The sequence below is a fragment of the Maniola hyperantus genome, chromosome 2 (genome assembly GCF_902806685.2).
Source record: "Maniola hyperantus chromosome 2, iAphHyp1.2, whole genome shotgun sequence".
Lineage (NCBI taxonomy): Eukaryota > Metazoa > Arthropoda > Insecta > Lepidoptera > Nymphalidae > Maniola > Maniola hyperantus.
Genome location: NC_048537.1, coordinates 12419409 through 12439681, shown reverse-complemented (window position 1 = coordinate 12439681; position 20273 = coordinate 12419409). Strand labels below are relative to the sequence as shown.

Here is a 20273-nt window from a genome sequence, read left to right as displayed (position 1 = left end):
GCTTAGTATGCCGCTATGCCGCTAGCGGTACTTTTGTATAGTGCATTCAATATAAGCTGGTGTGTTTCCACTTGAGACCGTCATTAGCAATAAGTAATGGGTGAATTCTTTGAAAACACTTCAAACGGTTTTGATGCTTTCCCTATGTTATCTTCTTTTTATTAATATAAACAAATATAAATATCACTCAGTTGTTTTTTAAACTTCGAAGAGTTCAGTTAGTCTTTCGCAATGTTTCGTCCTTGGATGAAATCACCTTCCACAGTGCCATGTGAAAATAATTAAAACCGGCCAAGTGCGTGGCGGGCCACGCGCAGTGTAGTGATAGTTTTCCTTTAAAATTGATTATAATATACTACTGCTGTGAATTTTTTCACGGCACTTGACTCTAATAAAAATTAGCACTTTAAAACATCATATGTACCTATTTTACAAACGAACCTAGAAATCGAAAAATGATGTTCCCACACCCACAGTATTTTTAAAAGACCTATTCAACGATACCCCACACTATGGGATAGACGAGAAAAAAAATCATCCCCACTTTACATGTAGGGGAGCTACCCTAAAAAAAATATTTATCAAAATTTTATTTCACCACTTTGTCGGCGTGATTAATGTTTATACCCATGCCAAATTACAGATTTCTAGCACTAATAGTCTCTGAGATTAACCGAGGACGGACGGACGGACAGACAGACGGACGGACATGGCGAAACTATAAGAGTTCCTTGTTTACTACGGAACCCTAAAAACGATAATCTGAATGTACCTATTCAACAAACATCTAAGTCGTGATGCACAAATAATTCTCTTGAAGGTATTTTATTAATTACTAGCTGATGCCCGCGACTTCGTACGCGTGAATTTATGATTTAAAAATTCCGTGGGAACTCATTGATTTTCCGGAATAAAAAGTAGCCTATGTCACTCTCCGGGTCTTAAACTATACCCATGCAAAAAATCACATCGATCCGTTGCTCCGTTGATTGAAGGACAAACCAACAAACAAGTACACTTTCGCATTTATAATATGAAGTAGAGATGACTGATGATGTCTAACCACTATTTAAGTACCTACCTACTTAACTACATATTTTATTGTGTTTTTAAACCACGAGATAAACTTCAAATCAGTTCGTATCGGCAACTACTTTTTGCTGTGGGGCTGCGTTGAAATAGCAGTGCCAAACTCCTGTAAGAAAAATGTAGAATCAGAACCCGTGCAATCTTTAATAAAATATGCATTGGGTACCTACTCAGTTCCCGATTCGGTCCTGACCGCTATTGGGGGACTCTCGCAACATCCTCTTTTAAATTGCGAGTTATCGTAATTGTTTCATTGTAACAGATTGAGCTTGAATCTCTGCCTCGGGTCATTTGAGCACAGGGTCTCTGATAGAAAAGCCTATGCTCTAAAAGTAATCATAAAAATGGATGACGAAAATGTCGCTGATACCAATACCTATCAAATGCAGAAATTCTCATGGATTGATTACGTTGTGTTTGTGTTAATGTTGGCTATAAGTGCGTTGGTGGGCGTTTATTGGGGTTTCTTCAAAAAGCAAACCACGCAAAATGATTATCTGCTTGGTGGTAGAAATATGAAGGTCATTCCTGTTTCTATGTCACTGGTGGCAAGGTGAGTAGGTAGTTGAACATCCCAAATTGTTATGCACTAGATGTACTTGTACTTACCATGCACTTTCTGCTGGTGACTACAGCTACAGGTCTACAGCTACAGGTCTACCTACCTATAACTATATAGATTATAGGAAAAACTCATATTTTTTAGTCTCTCTGTCCGTCTCTCTGTGGCACAGCCATTTTAAATAAGTAAGAGCTATAAAGTTGAAGACAGTTAGTTTAGAAAAATAATAGTATTATGACACACTACAGGTCACATGAAAACTGACGTGACGTGACGTGACTCGAAAAAATTTTACTTTACGTATTTACTCCCTCGAGTGATACTTATTCTGAAGTTTAGTGTTCAATGTGCACCATGCGATAGGTAGGTATATAGACCGCTCGTCCTCTGCGAATACACACACACACACACACACACAGACACACACGCGCACGAACGCACGCACGCAGGCACACACAACACCAAACATATCTAGAACACATAGAACATAGTACAGTACGCGCGGCGAGAGTTTGGCTTTGACCGTTATTGCGCAGAAATCAGAAATTGGGTATCAACGGGCAATTAGTGGGGTGCGGGGCGGGTGTGTAGGCGCACGCGGTGCTCTGATTGGCGCTCCACTGCTCCAGTCGTTCCCTGCCTCTCGCATCGATACGACGTACCGCGCACTCGTGTTGTACAATCACGTTCACAAGTGAATTGCTATTTTCGTTAATTGTTTATTGTTGTCGATTGTTATTATTTGTTGAGTTTGTTTGTTTAAGTTTGTCAGTTAAGTTTTTTTTGTTAAATATTAAAAAGTGATTTGAAAATGCGTAAAAAAACATTGTTTTAAAAAGGCAAGCACGGAAAATGATATATGACGTGAATTGCTTTTTAAAGAAAGAAGCTGACGAATGTGTCGATTCATTGAAGCAAATTCGAAGTCAGATTGAGGAAGTTGCTTCTTTACTCAGTCAGTCGGAGAATAACCAAACTATACAGACTATGCAGGTAATGAAAACGGAAACTGTTTCTAAATTAAATTGTGTAGTCAGTAAATTAGCTAAAATTCAAAAACGGACATCGGAGGCCACTAAGACTTCAATTGGAACTGTAAAAAATATCGCAAATCAAGCCAAGAGTTCCGATTTGCTAATTACTTTCAGAACACCTGGAAAAAAACGTCCCAGAGCTAAACCAGTTACGAATATTGATAATTTTGACCAAGGTATTATAAAAAGATGTATACACAATTTTCACAAGACGAATAATGAACTTCCCACCATTGGGAAACTAAAAAAGAAACTTGAGGAAGATATAAACTTTAAAGGGTCAGAAACAAGTCTTCGTGTAATTATAAAGGAGTTAGGATTTCGCTGGAAAAAAACAGAAAACAACCGTAAATTACTAATAGAAACATCGAATATCCGATTACAACGCATTGAATATTTAAGTAAAATAAGAAAATATCGACAAGAAGGAAGACCCATTGTTTACACAGATGAATCCTACGTAGATTCATCGCACTCAACAACAAAAGCCTGGAGCGATGGCCCTACGGAAGGACTAAAAAAACCCATTTCTAAAGGACAACGAGTCGTGATAGTCCACGCAGGATCTGAAGCTGGGTTTATACCAAATGCTTTATTAACTTTTAAAGCCGGCACCAAAACAGGGGACTATCACGACAACATGAATTACGAGAATTATGAAAAATGGCTTAGGACACAATTAATTCCCAACCTACCACCCAATTCTGTAGTGGTTGTCGACAACGCTTCATACCACAATAAACAATGGGATTTAGCACCGTCCTCCAATACCAAAAAAGCCGATATGCAGAATTGGCTAACTGATAAAGGCATACAATATGATTCAACAATGCTCAAGCCACAATTGTACAACTTGATAAAAGCTAATAAAGAAAGATTTAAAACTTTTTCAATAGATCAAATTTTAGCAGAAGCAAACCATAGCATATTGAGATTACCGCCTTACCATCCAGACCTCAACCCCATAGAAATGGCATGGGCTACTATTAAACAATATGTAGCTAGCAAAAATGTTAAATGGAATTTACAAGAATGTACCAAACTTATCAAAGAAAAAGTATCCTTAATGGGTGCCCAGGAATGGGGAAAAATATGTAAAAAGGTAAAAGATATAGAAGAAGAGTACGTCAAGAGTGACCATGTAGTTGATTTACTTACCGAGCAATTTATAATTCGCGTCGATGATAATTCCGAAGACGATGATTCTGATGATGGTTATGAAGATGATGATGATGACAACTGCAACCGAGGAAGCCCTGAACCCGGACCCTCAACAAGCAAAAGACGTTGCACAATTTCGTGTCGCGGCAGCACCACTGGACCATGCGGTGATTTCATAGAAGGCGTTAAACCTTTAACTGATTCAGAATCTGAATAGCACTGCTGCTAAGACTTTTTTTTAATGTTAACTTTTGTATTTAATAATTATTTTAAGTTTTCTTTTGTTTGTATGTACCAATTTTACATGTATCTTGGAATAAATAATTTTATTAAAAAACAATTATTTAGAATTTTCATCGCTGTCTCTGTAAACTTTAAAAGGAAATAAACATTTTATATAAGTAAAATAACTATCAATAGTTTTAATAAATGAAGAAGTTTATCTATTTCGTATTATTTTCTAGCATTATTACCACTGTACATGAATTTTGACCCACTCAAATATCCAACATGGTACATAAAAAAGGAAAAGTATTGTGTGCGTGACAGTACCCATGCGCAGTAATCCCCTCCACCCGAAGGTCAAAGCCAAACTCTCGCCGCGCGATCTGTACATACATTTCACGGAGCAGCCTCAGGAAATATAGGCAACACAAATTGCACAGTTGCAAAATGAGAGTGGAGTGTGGACGTTGCAAACTGCAGATTTGTTCAATTTTACACACTTTTTTGCGCGCACTGCTTATTAGGATAAACTGTATGGCTTTTCCCATTTCAGTTTCGTATCAGGCATAACTTTACTCGGATCTCCTACAGAAGTTTATATGTATGGGACACAATATGGTTACATAATGGGAGGCATATTTCTTATGTCCATTGTTATGACGCAGGTGTATCTTCCAGTATTTCATGAGCTCAAGATTACGTCCAATTATGAGGTAGGTATAATATTTTCACTGTCATACGAGTTATTATAACATACATAATTGCCTAAAAAAATTAGAAAACCTACGGGCCAAGATATCTCTTTGAATGTTTCAGTTACCTATCCCAATAATTCTATATGGGGATAGATAAACCGGTAATGTAATCAAATAGGTATAAGTATACCTATATTGCCCTGCTCTTATTAATTATTTTATTTTTATTTCTTGTAAGAGTACTGCTGAGCTCGTTGCCGACTCTTCTCATCATAATCTGTTTCCCGGTGGTAGACTAGAGGTGGTAGAGAATAAGTGGCACAAGATATCCTGCATGGAATTAAATAAATACTTTCATTTTATTTTATTCACTTCTACAAAACGATTTTAAGCTTATTTCGTGGTTTAATGACATATTTTAATGTAGATAACGGGTACATACATACCAGGATAAATTTGATGTTTTTATTTGAACCGAATTGCACGTGTCCTGACGGCACCAAGACCCGTGCAATTGGGTTGAAATAACGACAAATTAAACATTAAATTAATCGTGGTATGTACCCGATATCTACTTTAAAATATATTCTATAAAACGCAAATTTAATGCAAGAGTATACGCACGAAATAAAAAATGTAGTACGATTTTATTTTTCAGTACTTATCCATGCGATTTGACAATCGAGTGCGATTGTTTGGATCGATCCTGTTTGCTTTTACGTTGGTGAGTGTGCGTTTTTATCATAAACACTGTTGTTTTGGTTGCGGCTTCCTAGGTTGAGTTTTATTTCCTAGAAGTATCCAGAGTACCTATGTAATTGTAATTATTTCAGATATGTTGGCTGCCAATCGTCATTTATGTTCCTGCACTTGCGTTTAATCAAGGTACAGACCAAAATCTTGATTTACAATTGAATTATTTTTAAATTTCTAAGTAGGTACCTAATTAAACAGTTACAGCATCTTAAAAACTGCTTAGGTTTGGCTTCTATTTCCTAATTCTGTGTGACTACTAAGTACTTACTTTGTCATAATATTTTGTTCGATTATCGATATGGTAAACTGTGCACCTAACGCGGTAAATCAGCTCTATCTTTTCGTTTCAGTAACGGGAGTTAATATACATGTTATTACTCCAATCGTTTGCATAGTTTGCATATTCTACACCAGCGCCGTACGTATTATAAAAGTCCTTACCATCTCTTCTGTAGGGCATAACGAATGATCCTGGCTTTTTTATCAGGGTGGCCTTCAAGCGGTAGTTTGGACGGATGTAATTCAAATATCAGCCATGGTAGGCGCGATGGCACTGGTGGCTATTAAAGGGACGTACAACGTTGGTGGCCTGGGAGTTGTATGGCAAAGAAATATGGAGAGCGGGAGAATCGAAGCTCCCAAGTATGTTATCAAGACAAACACATCAAATTATTTTAGCCAGAGTATAGGCTAGCGACTCTAGCGAGTAGCGACTGCCTGAGCGACGCTTCGCCTTATAGGAATTTAGTAAAATCCGGCCTTAGTCCTTGGCTCTTTTATAAAGGGTTTATTTCAAACAGAGGTTCTGTAGGTACAAAATTTCAGCTTATAAAAGAAGGTATGCCAAAAACGGTATTTTATTGTCCAGCAAACGTGAGAGGATAGTAAAATCCTTACTAAGGTATAAATGTCTTTTTATGTTCTTTAGATGCTCGTAACATAATATGTGAAACATAGTAAAATCGTACCTACTCATAGTATGCAACAAAGTAATACCTACTTACTCATATACCTAATATATTTTTATGTTCTTAGTTGGGATCCCAGACCGACAGCGCGGCATACAATCTGGAATTTGATATTCGGAGGTCTGGTTTATTGGTTACAAGCGAATTCAGTCAATCAGACCATGGTACAGCGTTACTTAGCCTTACCCACTTTGAAAGGGGCAAAATGGTAAGTTCTGATACAATTTTGTTAATCTCTGTCTCCTATGTTTTATCATACATCTTTTACAGTGATCTTTCTCTTATCTACCGAAATAATAGTATTGTGTAATAATATTTATTCATTTTCATTTATCGTACTTAGATTGTAAGTTTTCGTAGTTTGTTGTAGGTTTTGTTTCTTTCCATTTATCAATATCTACCTCATGGCAGTTATTTTAAAGTCAGTGGCATGTTCCAATGTAGGTACGATGTAATAGGTATATCATGATAGAAAAGCAATTTCGCTTTTCATATCCGACAGGTTCCACCTATGTAATATTTATTTACTCTTTATACATCGATGCTCTTACCTACTTAATTTTCAGGGCAGTATTTTTATTCTGCATTGGGATATCAATACTTTACTGTTTCTGTTTGTATTGTGGACTTCTCATCTATGCACGTTTTTATGACTGCGATCCATTGCAGACAAAGGTATGACGGTAAAGTTAAAAAAATATATATATTGTTTTTTAAATATCGAGTAGGTACGATGTGAAGTTATTTTTTTTTCAGCTTGCAAAAGCCAAAGATCAATTGCTACCGTTACTGGTTATGGATGTACTGGGTGGTATACCTGGTCTGCCAGGGGTGTTTATAGCTGGCATTTTTAGTGCAGCTTTGAGGTATTCAAAGAAATAGGTATTCAATCTAATCCAGCGTTTGAATTTCATCACGATATGACTACTTTTCTAATTCTTACATGGTTACATTGTACACCTCTATCTGTTTTCGAGTCTGCCTCCCAAATACCTTATTATATAAATACCAAATATTATTATTATTATTTAACAACAGCATGTTATTATTATTACGTAACAGTTAAATAGTCTTTAGTATTTGACTAGATTAATTTATACCCGCGACACGTAGATTAGATTTAGGTTTAAAAAAATCATGGGAACTCTTTGATTTTCTGGGATAATTAGTTGCATGTGCCTATCCCCGGGATGCAAGCTATGTGAAAAAATAACAGACACACACTATTACATTTAAAATAATTAGTACCTATGGACTGTGAAATATGGATGTAAAAAAAAACCAGATTTTCTGTGGCTACCAGCACTTTTATTTCATTGGTTCATTTAATTTTATAATATTATTTATGCAAATAATTAAGTAATTAGTCGAGTACTTATTGGTTTCTGAACTTTATATTTATTTTATCGTGTTTTCGTAAGATGTACCTTCAAGGCTTCAATACAAAGCTTAAAGTAGATAGATGTAGATGTACATATTTTACTCAAGAGTCTTTTCCAGCTCTCTTTCAACGAGTCTCAATTCCATGTCAGCGGTAGTTTTGGAGGATTTCTACAAGCCATTCTACAAGAGGCGGCTAACTGAACGGCAGACGAACTGGCTTTTAAAATCAGTTGTTATATTTTTAGGAGCGCTTAGTTTAGGTAAATAACTTTCTAGCCTTTTGTGTGTTGATTATTAATTCTCCTTTCTTCAATAAATTTGTAAGTAATTTATTCTTTGTTAATTCTTTCTGCAATTTGTTTCTAATATTTGATTTGTATGTAGTAGGTATCCTTTTGCCTTATTGAAGTGTTTCTGGTATTTCTAAAGGTGATCGCATGTATGAATAAAGACTTATCACAACAAACTTAGTCTTAAGATAACAGATCTGCCAAAGCCGCACTAATATATTATACAAGGAATTGTATGCTGATGTCCATTACTACAGCAGCCCGATTTGTATTTTCAGTTTATTGTACATTACAATAAATTATTAACGACCGTCCGCCCGCGGCTTCGGTCCCGTGAAAACTACAAAGCTGGCTTCATTCCATGTCTACATTATATTATAGGGAATCTCTGTGTAAAATGTTAGTTTTATAGGTCACAACTTCACAAGGTTTGGGCTGTCCACTATTTAAACATCTATTTTTATTATTGGAGTTTTTCTATATTCACTAATTATTTATTACACAAGCACCTACTTAATTATTTCAGGTCTTGTATTCGTTATTGAGAAGATGGGAACTATTTTGCAATTAACTATGACGTTGGAAGCTATGACGATGGGACCGCAATTGGGTGTTTTTTCAATGGGGATTTTAATGCCATGGGTCGATTCAACGGTACCTAGTTTTTTTTATTACTTTACTGGTCTCTCTTTAGTTTATTTATTATTTGGGTACTAAGTACTTTGACTTCTATGTATCTATTATTATAGAATTTTATAATTATGTAACGGTATTTTAGGGTGCTCTGGTGGGCGGTATAGTTGGTCTCGCTCTCATGGCTTGGTGGTGCCTTTCGGCTCAGTTGGCGATCGCGGGAGGCCTCATAGTCCATCCACACAAAAACCTTACCACTGAAGGATGTTTGTACAATTTTACGAAAGCTGACATTGTTATTACTCCTAGTGAAAGGTATTGTAATATTATATCTCATACTTTTATGCAAGACGAAGATGGGAGGCTTGCAATTAATTACAATCATGCTTGAAGAAAAGCAATGCTAAGTTCTAGTTTGGCACGCCCTTACCTTGAAGTTTTCCTAATACTTAGTTACTCAAGTTATACCTGCGCAGCAAAAAACACGGTTCCACATCTTAGCGGTTTGTATCAAAAATGCGGATGAAAAACGGCAATCAATTCAGTCATCGCTCACGGCTTTTTGCTGTCTTGTAATAGAACGGTAACGGAGGAAGAAGACTTAAATTACTAATTTTCTCATCCTGTTATGAACCGTCAAATAGACAAAATTGTACATTCTTTCACTCCTTATAATATTATGCATAATATTATGTCTGTTCTTCTTTGGTGCATAATTAAATTGCAGTTACCCAAGTGATTCTATCAATTTCAGTGTTAAACTGCATCCAGTCTTGCACGTATCCTACATGTGGTACACCTTCACCGGAGCTCTAATGACGATATTCGTCGGAGTTCTAGTGTCCAAAGTGGGCAGATGGTGCGGCAAGGCTTACGTGCCTCCCGCGCCCAAGCTATTAGCACCGCAGATGAGGAGACTGTATAGAGAACCACCACATCCGACTGACGAACTCTTTATTAGAGCATATGGTAATAAGGTAGAGTAGACTGCTTAACTCTTGTGGAAGTGTTTTCTTAGGCTGACTTTTCAACGACGGCTTGCTAGGCTGTATAGCGAATCTCATCAACAGAATCGCTTCGTTTTCTGCAAATCCGTGCAAAGAAACTTTTAAAATTTCGATATTTTTATAATACTCGAGTTGAAATTTAACCACCAGATGCGTGTTGCAAAGTTGAACCTGGACGCAAAAAGCTTTTTTAAATAACTTAACTGGTGGTAGTCTTGTCATAGCACATGCTGTCTTAGCTTAGGTACCGGAAATAAATTCATTACATATAAAGATAGTAATGTTATTTTGTTTCTATCTCCAGGACAATCTGCCAATGAACTCCCCTTCAATAATCATGAAGCCGATATCGGAGAGCGAAGAAATAGGTTGAGAGTATTATATATTTTATTTATACTTAAGGTAAAATTATTTATTAAGCAAAATAAATATTTAGGATACTGCGTATTATATGATTTTTATTTGAATAATACAACGAAGGTAGTAGATATATACCTACCTAACGTGTGGAACCAATTAGGCGTACCTATAGCATCTTTCTTCAAAACAACTCAGACTAAGTTTTTTTGCCGTTAGAGTTTCAAAAAATGTAAAGGACAAAAGAATAATTAAAAATGAAAACGAAAAAAAATAGTTCAAACGCAATTGATTTTCCCACTCTAAAGTCTAAACCGACGATGTTTAGAATTGGAAAATGTACTTATAACAAAAATATTCGTCAGAATAATACCTCTTCCTTTTTCCCCGACTGCGGCGAAGCTCAAAGGAGGGTTATGTGTTTGACCTGTAGGTAATGTATGTCCGTTCCTATGTCCGTTTGTTAAAGTCAGTTATTAAAGGAAGTTAATGCTAGTTATATTTAAAATCTAATTTTCTGGATAAAGAGTGTAAAAATTATGAATATAGATAAGAAAAAGAAGAATTAGACAGGTAGGTACTTCATCTCTTCAAGTTTAAGGTCTTTTAACTTGTGCAGGAAACAATCAATAAAAATACGCAAAGACTAAAATAGCCCGATAGGAAAATCGCGGGAGGCAATTGTTCAATTAGGTTGACTACAATGTACTTACTGAACTATTCTTACACTGAGAAAACTGTAAGAGGACGTTTTGTGAATACAAAATAAAAAGTTAAAAAGAAACATGTCCGAAAATGATATGGAAGATGTTTTTTCAACGAGGTTATCCTTTCAACATTTTTCATTGATAGACTATTCGGTTTTTGTGGTGATGTTGGCAGTATGTGGAGGAATTGGTATTTATTTTGGATTCGTCAAGAAGCAGAATTCAGCCCAGGAATATTTGATGGGCGGGCGGAATATGAAACTCGTTCCGGTCTGCTTTTCATTAGTGGCTAGGTAAGATTTCATATAGTTTTTTGTCATAAAATTTTAATATTTTCACATGAAAAATTGTGTGAAATGCCTACGTCATAATAGCTATCTGCATGACAGCCCGATCCGTCCAGTAGTTGCGTTGATAGATCAGTCAGTCACCTTTTTCTTTTATATATTTAGATATAAAATGTTTTTTCAGTTTTATTTCAGGCATCTCATTATTAGGAATGCCGACGGAGGTTTACTTATACGGGACTGCTTACATTTTTACTCTCACAGGAGCTTTTATTATGTGCATCATGTTCACACGCACATTTATACCCGTTTTCCATGAATTGCAACTAACATCTGCATATGAGGTAACTATTACTATTTTAAAGCTATTAACATAGACCTATAAACTATATTAACAAAATTTTATTATTTTAAATTAAGAAAATTTAAATATCAGTTTTGTGTATTTGCTCATCAATATTAAAACAATTGGGCAAACATGGTTTATGCCTCCAATGATGGGCAGAACTTGGCTTTTAACCAGGCACTAGACCTCATTGTAATCAAGCGCAAAGCAATAGTAATAAGTATAAGCGTATTAAAAATTAAATCTACCAAACATTCCTTTTCACTTTTCAGTATTTGGAGCTTCGTTATGATAAGCGGACCAGAGTTTTTGGATCTGTTTTGTTCAGCGTGTTTTTGGTAATGTTATGTTTATGGTTGTAGCTCTTTTCTTTATTGATAGATTTTAATCTTTTTTTCCTTCTTTCTATAAAGTGATTTCTACTCTCGAATTTTGCGAGAGACAACGTCCGCCCAGGTCTTTGGCGAATTGGAGAGCACTATGAGCTTATAAAGGGGAGTTTCTGGATTCCATTCCCAGCTGCAGCAATTCGCATGTATAAATTCTAAATTGGCTCCGGTCTGGTCTACTAGGAGGATTTGGCCGTGCCTAGTTACCCTACCAACAAAGTCATGCCACCAAGCGATTGAGTGTTTAGATAAGATTTTGCGTAGAAACCAAAAATTACCACACCCCTACCACTAGGTACCAGGTTAGCTTACTACCATCTTAGACTGCATTATCTTACCACAGGTCACTAAGTTTAACCTGTCATATTTTACATTTACTTTATTTTATTCCAGATTGTTTGGTTACCTATCGTCATTTATGTACCAGCGTTAGCCTTTAATCAAGGTTTGTTTTATAATTGCATACTTTGGTGGTTTTTTTAGTGATAAGAAATTGTAAACGTGTCTATTATTTCAGTTACTGGTGTTAATATACACATTGTTTCACCAATCGTGTGTATCGTCTGCATATTTTATACTTGTGTGGTATGTGATATACTGGTATATTTTCCTTAGAATAATATATTCTAGCAATTTCCCTATCCTTTTCTCTTCTTTAGGCGCTACAACTCCTTGCAGGCCTTGTCCTCCTCTATAGTTTACCTAAAAATTTTTTTGCTTATCAACATTTTACTGAAAGGCTGTTGTATTTATCATCTTTGTTCTTTCCCATAAAATCCTTTCAGTTCTTGAATTTCTCTAATATTTTTTTCCTTTTTTTCTTTAAACATATTAATGAAGACGAGACATCTACTTTGCTTTTCCTTTGATGTATAGTTTGTGACTTTAAGGGAGGTCTGAAAGCAGTTGTGTGGACCGATGTCATTCAAACAATAGTTATGATTGGTGCGATGATTTTAGTAATAATCAAAGGTACTATAATTGTGGGTGGAGTTGAAGAAGTTTTTAGGAGAAATTGGAAAACATCCAGAATTGAATTCCCAAGGTAAAAAAAAGACGATGAGATGCATATTTAAAAATTTAAGGAATATATTGAATCTAAATTTTAACCTAGTATTTACAGTTTTAGCTTTGACTTGACTGAGAGACACTCAATTTGGTCTGTCTCCATTGGATCAACATTCTTCTGGGTTGGAAGTATTGCCGTCAATCAATCCATGATGCAACGTTTTTTATCATTGCCGGAACTAAAAACGTCCAAACGGTGAGTGTATGCCTAAAATAATATATGCAACCAATCTAAAACGCATCTTGTTTTTAGTTTGCTGTACACAAGTTTGCACATTACGTACTGGAGATAATGTTCAGTTTGACTTGTTTTTAGAAAAGACGCGTCGCTATACTTTGGCTTTGTTTCAAAATGCAATGTTGAGACTATAGATTTCCTATTTTTCTCTTGCAGGGCAGTATGGGGTTTTCTATGCGGTGTATTTATTATCGCAATGATTTGTGGATATAGTGGACTTCTGGCCTACGCCAGGTATTATGAATGCGATCCTTTAAACTCTAAGCTAGCATTGGCGAAGGATCAGGTGCTGCCTCTATTAGTGATGGACATTCTCGGAGAGTGGAAGGGTTTGCCTGGTATATTTGTAGCGGGTGTATTTAGCGCTGCTTTGAGGTAAGTTTCAAAACTTTTAAGTGACTTTGAATGAAAATATTAAGATTCCATCGAATTGACAGCACTTAGATTAAATTTATCTTTACAACCCTTACAGCTATTTGCCGATAACCAAAATAACGGTTTCGGTTATCGGTTTATGATCGTTAGTAGTTCACTCCATACGAAAGTTCTTTCGAATTTTCGTATGGAGTGATGATTCAAGCTAATCTTAATGTAACGTTGATTTAAGAGCATATTAATTTAAGTCTATAATAAGTATATATTATCTAATGTAATTTTAGCTCCTTATCGACTGGCTTGAACTCCATGGCTGCGGTCGTATTGGAAGACTTTTGGAAACCATTTTTCCGAAAACTAAGCCAGGGAGAAACACAGTTTCTCGTAAGAGCTGTAGTTGTTATTGTGGGCTGCATTTGTGTCGGTATGTGATGCTCAACAATCTTTATTAAGTATTTTAACCCAAACTGAACAAATATGACCCAAAATGGCTTAACCAGCTCCAACCTGACCAATTTTAATTTAACTCACGACCAAATTCAACTCAAACCAACCAGAGCGATTTGAAGATCGTCCTTTCGGCAATTTACCCAAAAAACTGAACTTAGTTGAAAAAAAAAATGCCTTTACCTTCCCTCTATGCTTCAGATAGAGACAAAATCGAGCAAGCAAAAAAATTTAAAAGGGTCCAAATCCATCCGCCCAGACGAGCACCAAGTTATACCTAATAGCATTCAGTAACACTAGGTTATATTATTTACAACTATTTTAACTTATTATAATAAGTAATAGGACTACTTTTTACTTTAACTGTTAAATGTTATAGGTATAAGTATATTATATTTTTGGTTTATAGGTTTGGTATTTGTAGTTGAAAAACTCGGTTCGGTGTTACAATTAAGCATGAGCCTTTCTTCTGCGTCGATGGGACCGCTTGCTGGAATATTTTTGATGGGCTTGTTTTTGCCTTTCATCGATGGTGTCGTAAGTTCTGTTTTGATTTTTGCATGGTGGGACATCCCACACTACTCTTTCTTTAGAGAGCGTGGTCTAGGACTGAGATCTATATAAGTATATCACTGGCATAAATCTGTCTCGTTTTTACTGAAACTTAAGTCTGAGCAAAGTCAAAATACATTCTATAGATCTCATCTTTATACTTTCCGGCTCGAACACCCGACCTGCTCACTGCTACTAAAACTTGTTCATGGTTTGGGGTTTATCACTGACTTAGGTTTCCTTGTATCGGATCTTCAGGTTTACATTTATATCGTGTCTAAATGGTTTTCAGAGTGCACTGAGTGGTGGTATAGTGGGTCTTATATCGGCGTGGTGGGTTGCAGCGCAATCGCAATTGGCACAAGCTAGAGGTCAGCTTGTTTTTGAGGAAAAAGAACGATTTACATTTAATTGCACCTACACCTTTGTACCACCTCCAGAAAAGGATCCCGTTGAATTGTACGTATACCTACCAAGTACCTACCTCAGTTTTAACTAGAATTCTATTTAGGTATTTAATTAAGTAAATTATTTAATATATTAAGTATAATATTAAAACTTAAAGCTAGCCTTATCTAATTACTATATAAATCATGAGCGCGTGGAATGGTGCCAAGAATACTGGCTGCATTTCCGCGCTGGACAGCCAGGCTGATCCGTTGCGCAAAAATGAGCCAGCCCTTCTGTCACCAGATGAGGCTATTAATCGCGGTGAAATATTAATATTAATAGTAAATAATAATAAAATTAATATATTATTATTTTTTAATATTTAAAAAATATATTATTTCATCCGACCATGAGGGTCAGACGATATAATTTGGCCATGGTTCCTTAGATAGTAGCGCTATTTCCTCTCTGGGTTATCAGCTGTCTTGGCCATTCATTAAATAGCTATTTATTAGCTTATATAGCTTCTTTTTTATTTCTGTGTGTCACCTTTCATCTATTACTTATAATAAACATAATATTATTGTTCTTCATGTGCCTCTCCATTACTGAAGGTCAGCAGTCAGATTTTTTAAACTTCTTTTTTAAATTTTTAAACTTCTCCTTGTCCATGGCTAGGCGGAATAGTTCTCCAACTGTTTTTATCCCAGTCTACTACCTGATGTTTTGTAGCCATGACTTCTTTGAAGGAAGAAGGGATAAGAAGTTCCCACCCCCTTTTTCCTGCGATTTTACCCATCATTATTATCTGCAGCAGCCATCAATACCTATCGTATCATAAAATTCGAGTTCCTAGGTCTTAGATGTTTACAATAACTAATTTTGAGATTTTCATAAATTAAAATAAGTAAATACAGTTTTGCTTTTCTCTAAAATTGACGCCATGGAGGAGTAGGTACCTATAATATTCGCGGTCCTCCAAGCTTTGATCGACCTTCCTCCTTTTCTCCTCAACTACTATCTATCTACCAGTACTCGAAAAATAGCACCCTGTTGATGTTGACGCATAATCATCATTCGTCATTAATCACACACACACAATTATTATGTTTTGTAATCATGATTTTGTATAAGCTCGGCTTTTTACTAACCAAGATAAGGGAAAAACAAATATAGTTTTAATCTAAATATTTGGAATTTTGAGAGAATTAATTGTTGATTGATGTAACTGCGTTGTACGAGTTCTTAATCTTCACTATAATTAATCTACAACATTACATAAGTATTTATTATTAAATTATTCTGCGATACATTTTTTTCTACCTAGGTAAGTAGATATAAATATTTTTTCTTCACTTTTAGACGATCGTTTGGAAAGAGGGCTCTAAACCGAAATGAAAATAATGAGTTAATAAATCTATGACTAAAATCAAGGTCCACGACTTATATCGACTGATATTGACATTTTTCTATGGAACAGCTGTTGTTTTTTTTTAAATCGCATAGTAAGTTTTTTTATAACGATGAGTAGGTACATCTCCCTTTTAGGTAGGCAAGGGGTATATATACGTCAAAATCGATTTAATTCATGTAGGACGACCAGTGTCTCTTACGCTACGTCTGTGACTCTATCTACCACCGATTCAAATTTACCGTCAAAGGGAATACTGTACTCGAATGGCCTTTTAAAATATAGTCCACCCACTAATAGCACAGTTTTACGGTTAGGACAATGCGTGGGCAAACCATCATCATCATAAATTATACAAGGAATCTCTGAGGCCAACAGATTGTAGGTACTCGTACATCAAAATTAGGTAACTATTTTTAGTCTGTGTTTTAGGGAAGTGCCATTTTTGTATCGGATCTCCTATCTGTGGTTCACTACGTTTGGGTGTATGGTGACAGTGGTGGTGGCTTGTCTCGTCAGCTTAAGGCCTTCAGCACGGAGGCAGCATGATCACAGGCTCTTCGCACCATTTCTCAGGCCTTGGGTGCTAACCAAGAACGAGGTAAACTCATAGCTCTAACCTGTTACCTTTTGAAAATTTCCTGAATTCTTTCGAAATATAATGGTATAAAGGTAACGAATATTAATGATTTTTGTCAACCCTACCGTCTATTCGGGCTGCAAATTACAGACCTGAGTTTTTTATCTAGTGCTTTAGTCTACAAAAATGTGGTGCAATAATTTATGTTTCCTTTTTTAAAGTCTATAAATAAATAAATAAAATAAAAATATAAGTATTGGTATGCTATGATGTCACTAAACCCAAGTAACAAACATTACCCAGAGACTTAGCAAGCTGTGGGAGTGGTCTTTTCCATAACCGTTTGCTGTTCAGATAGTGTTTTGGAGTGGACATCACGTAGTTATTGTGTAGGTCAATAATTATAAGGGGACGAGCATCATTGCACAAATATGGGCATTGCGAATTTTCTAAATGGGGATACTTCGTTACCCCTAATTGATAGATACGGGTACGGGATTGATAGGTACGGGTTTAATGAAACTGCTATACCCCTTCAGAGTTAGCTCGATTCCATCTTAGACTGCATCATCACTTAGGTACTATCAGGTGAGATCGCAGTCAAGGGCTAACTTGTATCAGAATAAAAAAATAGATACGTATATTTTTTGTTACAGGTGAATCAAATGGATATTTTAAAAAATTCATCAAGGTGACAGCGGATAAAATCATGGATTTTTTATACATGCTTTTAGTATAACTACTTAGGTACAATTTAAATTCTAAGTTTATTCTTGCAGGACTATAGCTATTAAAATGGCCAGCTATCACGTGTTGTCAGTCCAAATGTACCACTCCTGTAAATAAAGAAATTAACAGAATATTATTGTCTATTGTGATTGCTTGGGTAGGTACCGAATGTATAAACTATTTATCGCAAAATTCCGTCATGATTAGTCTGTAAAGGAGAGATTAATCAGCACACCTACCACAATATTTTATCACGATTTATTTTATTGAATGTCTGATAGTTTTGTTCGATTAAATTATTAAAAAAAATTGTAAATTAATTACCCAGATTTCCGTATTAAGCCGTTGCCCATATTAAACCTGTCTCCAGAGCACTGCATATTAATGGCTTGGTTGAGATTGTTGCATCGTCGTCCTACCAAATGGTTATTCTGTACTGTAGAAGCGAAGAACAGGGGCGCACGACTGTGGGAGCAGAGGCTATCGCGACAGCCAGGCTGAGGGTTCCGTCCGCCGTTGGGATAGAAGTCGGCATGCCCACTGGAGTCCATGATTCCCAGATTACGGCCATCAGTGTGAATCGCTTCAACATATTAACCGGCGTTACACCTTAGGGCAGTAGAATTTCCTGAAAATTCCAGCCTGCCCAGCAGGATCCAAACCTGCAAAGTATTTATATTTATATACCAGACCAGGTTTTTCTGGTCTGATATGAAGTTATAAGATTGTAAGTAAATCCTATCAAAATGAAGAAAATGTTTGGGATAGGTACCGTTGACTACAAAAGTGAGAGGAATATAATGCTCACAACAGTAGCACATACATACAATTCTGCATTATAATGTCTCCGTGTATGTGTAATTTTCTTTGAGATGGGCTATCGTGGATGAAATCCGGTAAGAAGAACATATCGGAAGGAGTAGGTACCTACCTAATATTGTCATTACTTCGATATTCTGAATCATTGAGTGTTTTGTTGTTGGTTTATTGACTTGTTGTTTGTTCTTCAACCCCACAACGGAGCGAAGCAACAGATCAGCGTGACATTTTGCATGGGTTTTAACGAGTTCTCACGGAATGTTAAAAACCTAAATCGACGCGGACGAAGTTGCGGGCATCAGCTAGTAGGTAACATTTGTAAATCTTACCTAGTGAAAAGTCAGTATGCATTGTTAGCACCATTCCTAGTTCGTAGGAACTGCTCTTCAACTGGAGCATGAAGGTCTACGAGATGTAGCTCATCGTCACCATCGGGCATCCAAATGTACCGGCTTTTGCCGTCTACATAATGACTATTATCTTTTGGAATCAGCGGAGTCGCTTTCGCATAGCATACTACAAATTTTTAAAACAGTATTAAGTATCAACTGAACTCTTTTCTTGTAAGGGTTTTCAAAATAAGTGATTATATTATGGATTATTACAAGGTCAACTTATTAAGTTCGGATACATACATGTCGAAGATATGACAAAAATATTCACTGTATAACATTTATCTTTGCAGAATGATTGCTCACTTATACTTATTAATATTCAGTTGATCAGTTGAATAATTAATTATTCAAATCATGTTGGATTATCAGCTTATATACTATCTGGGCAAAATCTATTTACGTAATAGTGCGGTACCTAGTGGTATGCGGAGGGTTCTGGGAACCCATCACATTTAGGTAGGTAGGTATATCAAAGTACGAATAGGTAGGGGTCATTGATGTTGGAAGGCCAGAGGTAACAGTATTTGGTTTAGACAAATTATTTAATTCGTTTAGATTGTATTGTAGCATTTTCTAGGTACCTACCTACTTATTGTGTTCATTTAAACGAAGATTAAGACTAACATGCCACAGAAGCGAAGAAGAACATAACAAAGGGCCTTGAATGACCGTGAAAAATAGAAATTGCGCATTGTCACGTATTCAAACTATTATCTTGAATTTATCAAACTAATTAATTTTTACGTGATTCGTTTCTAATCCAAAAATGTCAGAACAGGAATTTCCGATATTACCTACATAATCTTGTTAATGAAATATACTTAGATCTCAGATCTAAGACTTAGATAATAATTTTATAAGTGAAAATCTGTCTTTTCTACGACTTTTAACCGCTGAACACTAACTAACAGAAGCCGGTGGAAACAGACAATCCATTCGAGGGAAGTTTGCCAGGACTACGATCTTCAGCAATGAAGGAACGACCGGAGAGAGAGAGAACCGCTGAACAGCTTAACGAAATCTGGCATAAAGATATAGACTAGCACGTATCCTTCAGACTGATAGATCTTTTATACCGGGAATATTAAAGGTCTCTTCAGCATTTTATAAATAAGTCAACACGAACATAGTTGCGGGCAAAAACTAGTAGCGTATAAAATTATAATTCATACTTGTTTAAATGCACTAAACAAGTATGAATCTACAAAATGTATTTAACAGAAAAAAATACACTAATCTCAAAAACAACTTACGGGATTTTTTCTTTTCACCAAAACTCAAAAACCTATGCTCAAGGTTTGCCAAAGAGCTATGTTATGCAACATAAAAACTTGACGTCAGGAACTACGCGATTATTTTAAAAACGTAAGTTTATTTAAA

The 20273-nt window shown here is 35.9% G+C and overlaps 3 protein-coding genes and 1 pseudogene across 4 annotated transcripts; 3 read left to right on the top strand and 1 right to left on the bottom strand.

Moving 5' to 3' along the window:
• Positions 1 to 1156: 1156 nt before the first annotated feature.
• On the top strand, positions 1157 to 10519 carry LOC117988554 (sodium-coupled monocarboxylate transporter 1-like). Of its 2 annotated transcripts, none has more exons than XM_069504389.1 (14): positions 1157 to 1642; positions 4625 to 4784; positions 5425 to 5490; positions 5600 to 5651; positions 5873 to 5940; positions 6010 to 6164; positions 6558 to 6698; positions 7057 to 7165; positions 7247 to 7356; positions 7991 to 8133; positions 8690 to 8817; positions 8942 to 9111; positions 9551 to 9765; positions 10108 to 10519. In XM_069504389.1, the coding sequence occupies exons 1-14, from the start codon at positions 1434 to 1436 to the stop codon at positions 10377 to 10379; spliced, it is 1998 nt and encodes a 665-aa protein (XP_069360490.1). In that variant the 5' UTR covers positions 1157 to 1433; the 3' UTR covers positions 10380 to 10519. The 2 variants fall into 2 exon arrangements, with proteins under 2 accessions (XP_069360490.1, XP_034831600.1); XM_034975709.2 differs by having other exon boundaries at positions 1160 to 1642; positions 9551 to 9773; positions 10108 to 10250.
• Positions 2478 to 4454, top strand: LOC138403522 (uncharacterized). The gene has a single exon (XM_069504416.1). The coding sequence runs from the start codon at positions 2504 to 2506 to the stop codon at positions 4061 to 4063; it is 1560 nt and encodes a 519-aa protein (XP_069360517.1). The 5' UTR covers positions 2478 to 2503; the 3' UTR covers positions 4064 to 4454.
• A 293-nt stretch (positions 10520 to 10812) lies between the features above and the next one.
• Positions 10813 to 20056, top strand: LOC117990202 (sodium-coupled monocarboxylate transporter 1-like). Its single transcript, XM_069504413.1, has 13 exons — positions 10813 to 11160; positions 11339 to 11498; positions 11773 to 11838; positions 12283 to 12334; positions 12407 to 12474; positions 12780 to 12934; positions 13013 to 13153; positions 13352 to 13570; positions 13855 to 13994; positions 14427 to 14554; positions 14862 to 15028; positions 16803 to 16971; positions 17607 to 20056. Exons 1-13 carry the CDS (start codon positions 10946 to 10948, stop codon positions 17643 to 17645), a joined length of 1719 nt encoding a protein of 572 aa, XP_069360514.1. The 5' UTR covers positions 10813 to 10945; the 3' UTR covers positions 17646 to 20056.
• On the bottom strand, positions 18000 to 19542 carry LOC138403670 (phospholipase A1 member A-like; annotated as a pseudogene).
• Positions 20057 to 20273: the final 217 nt, after the last annotated feature.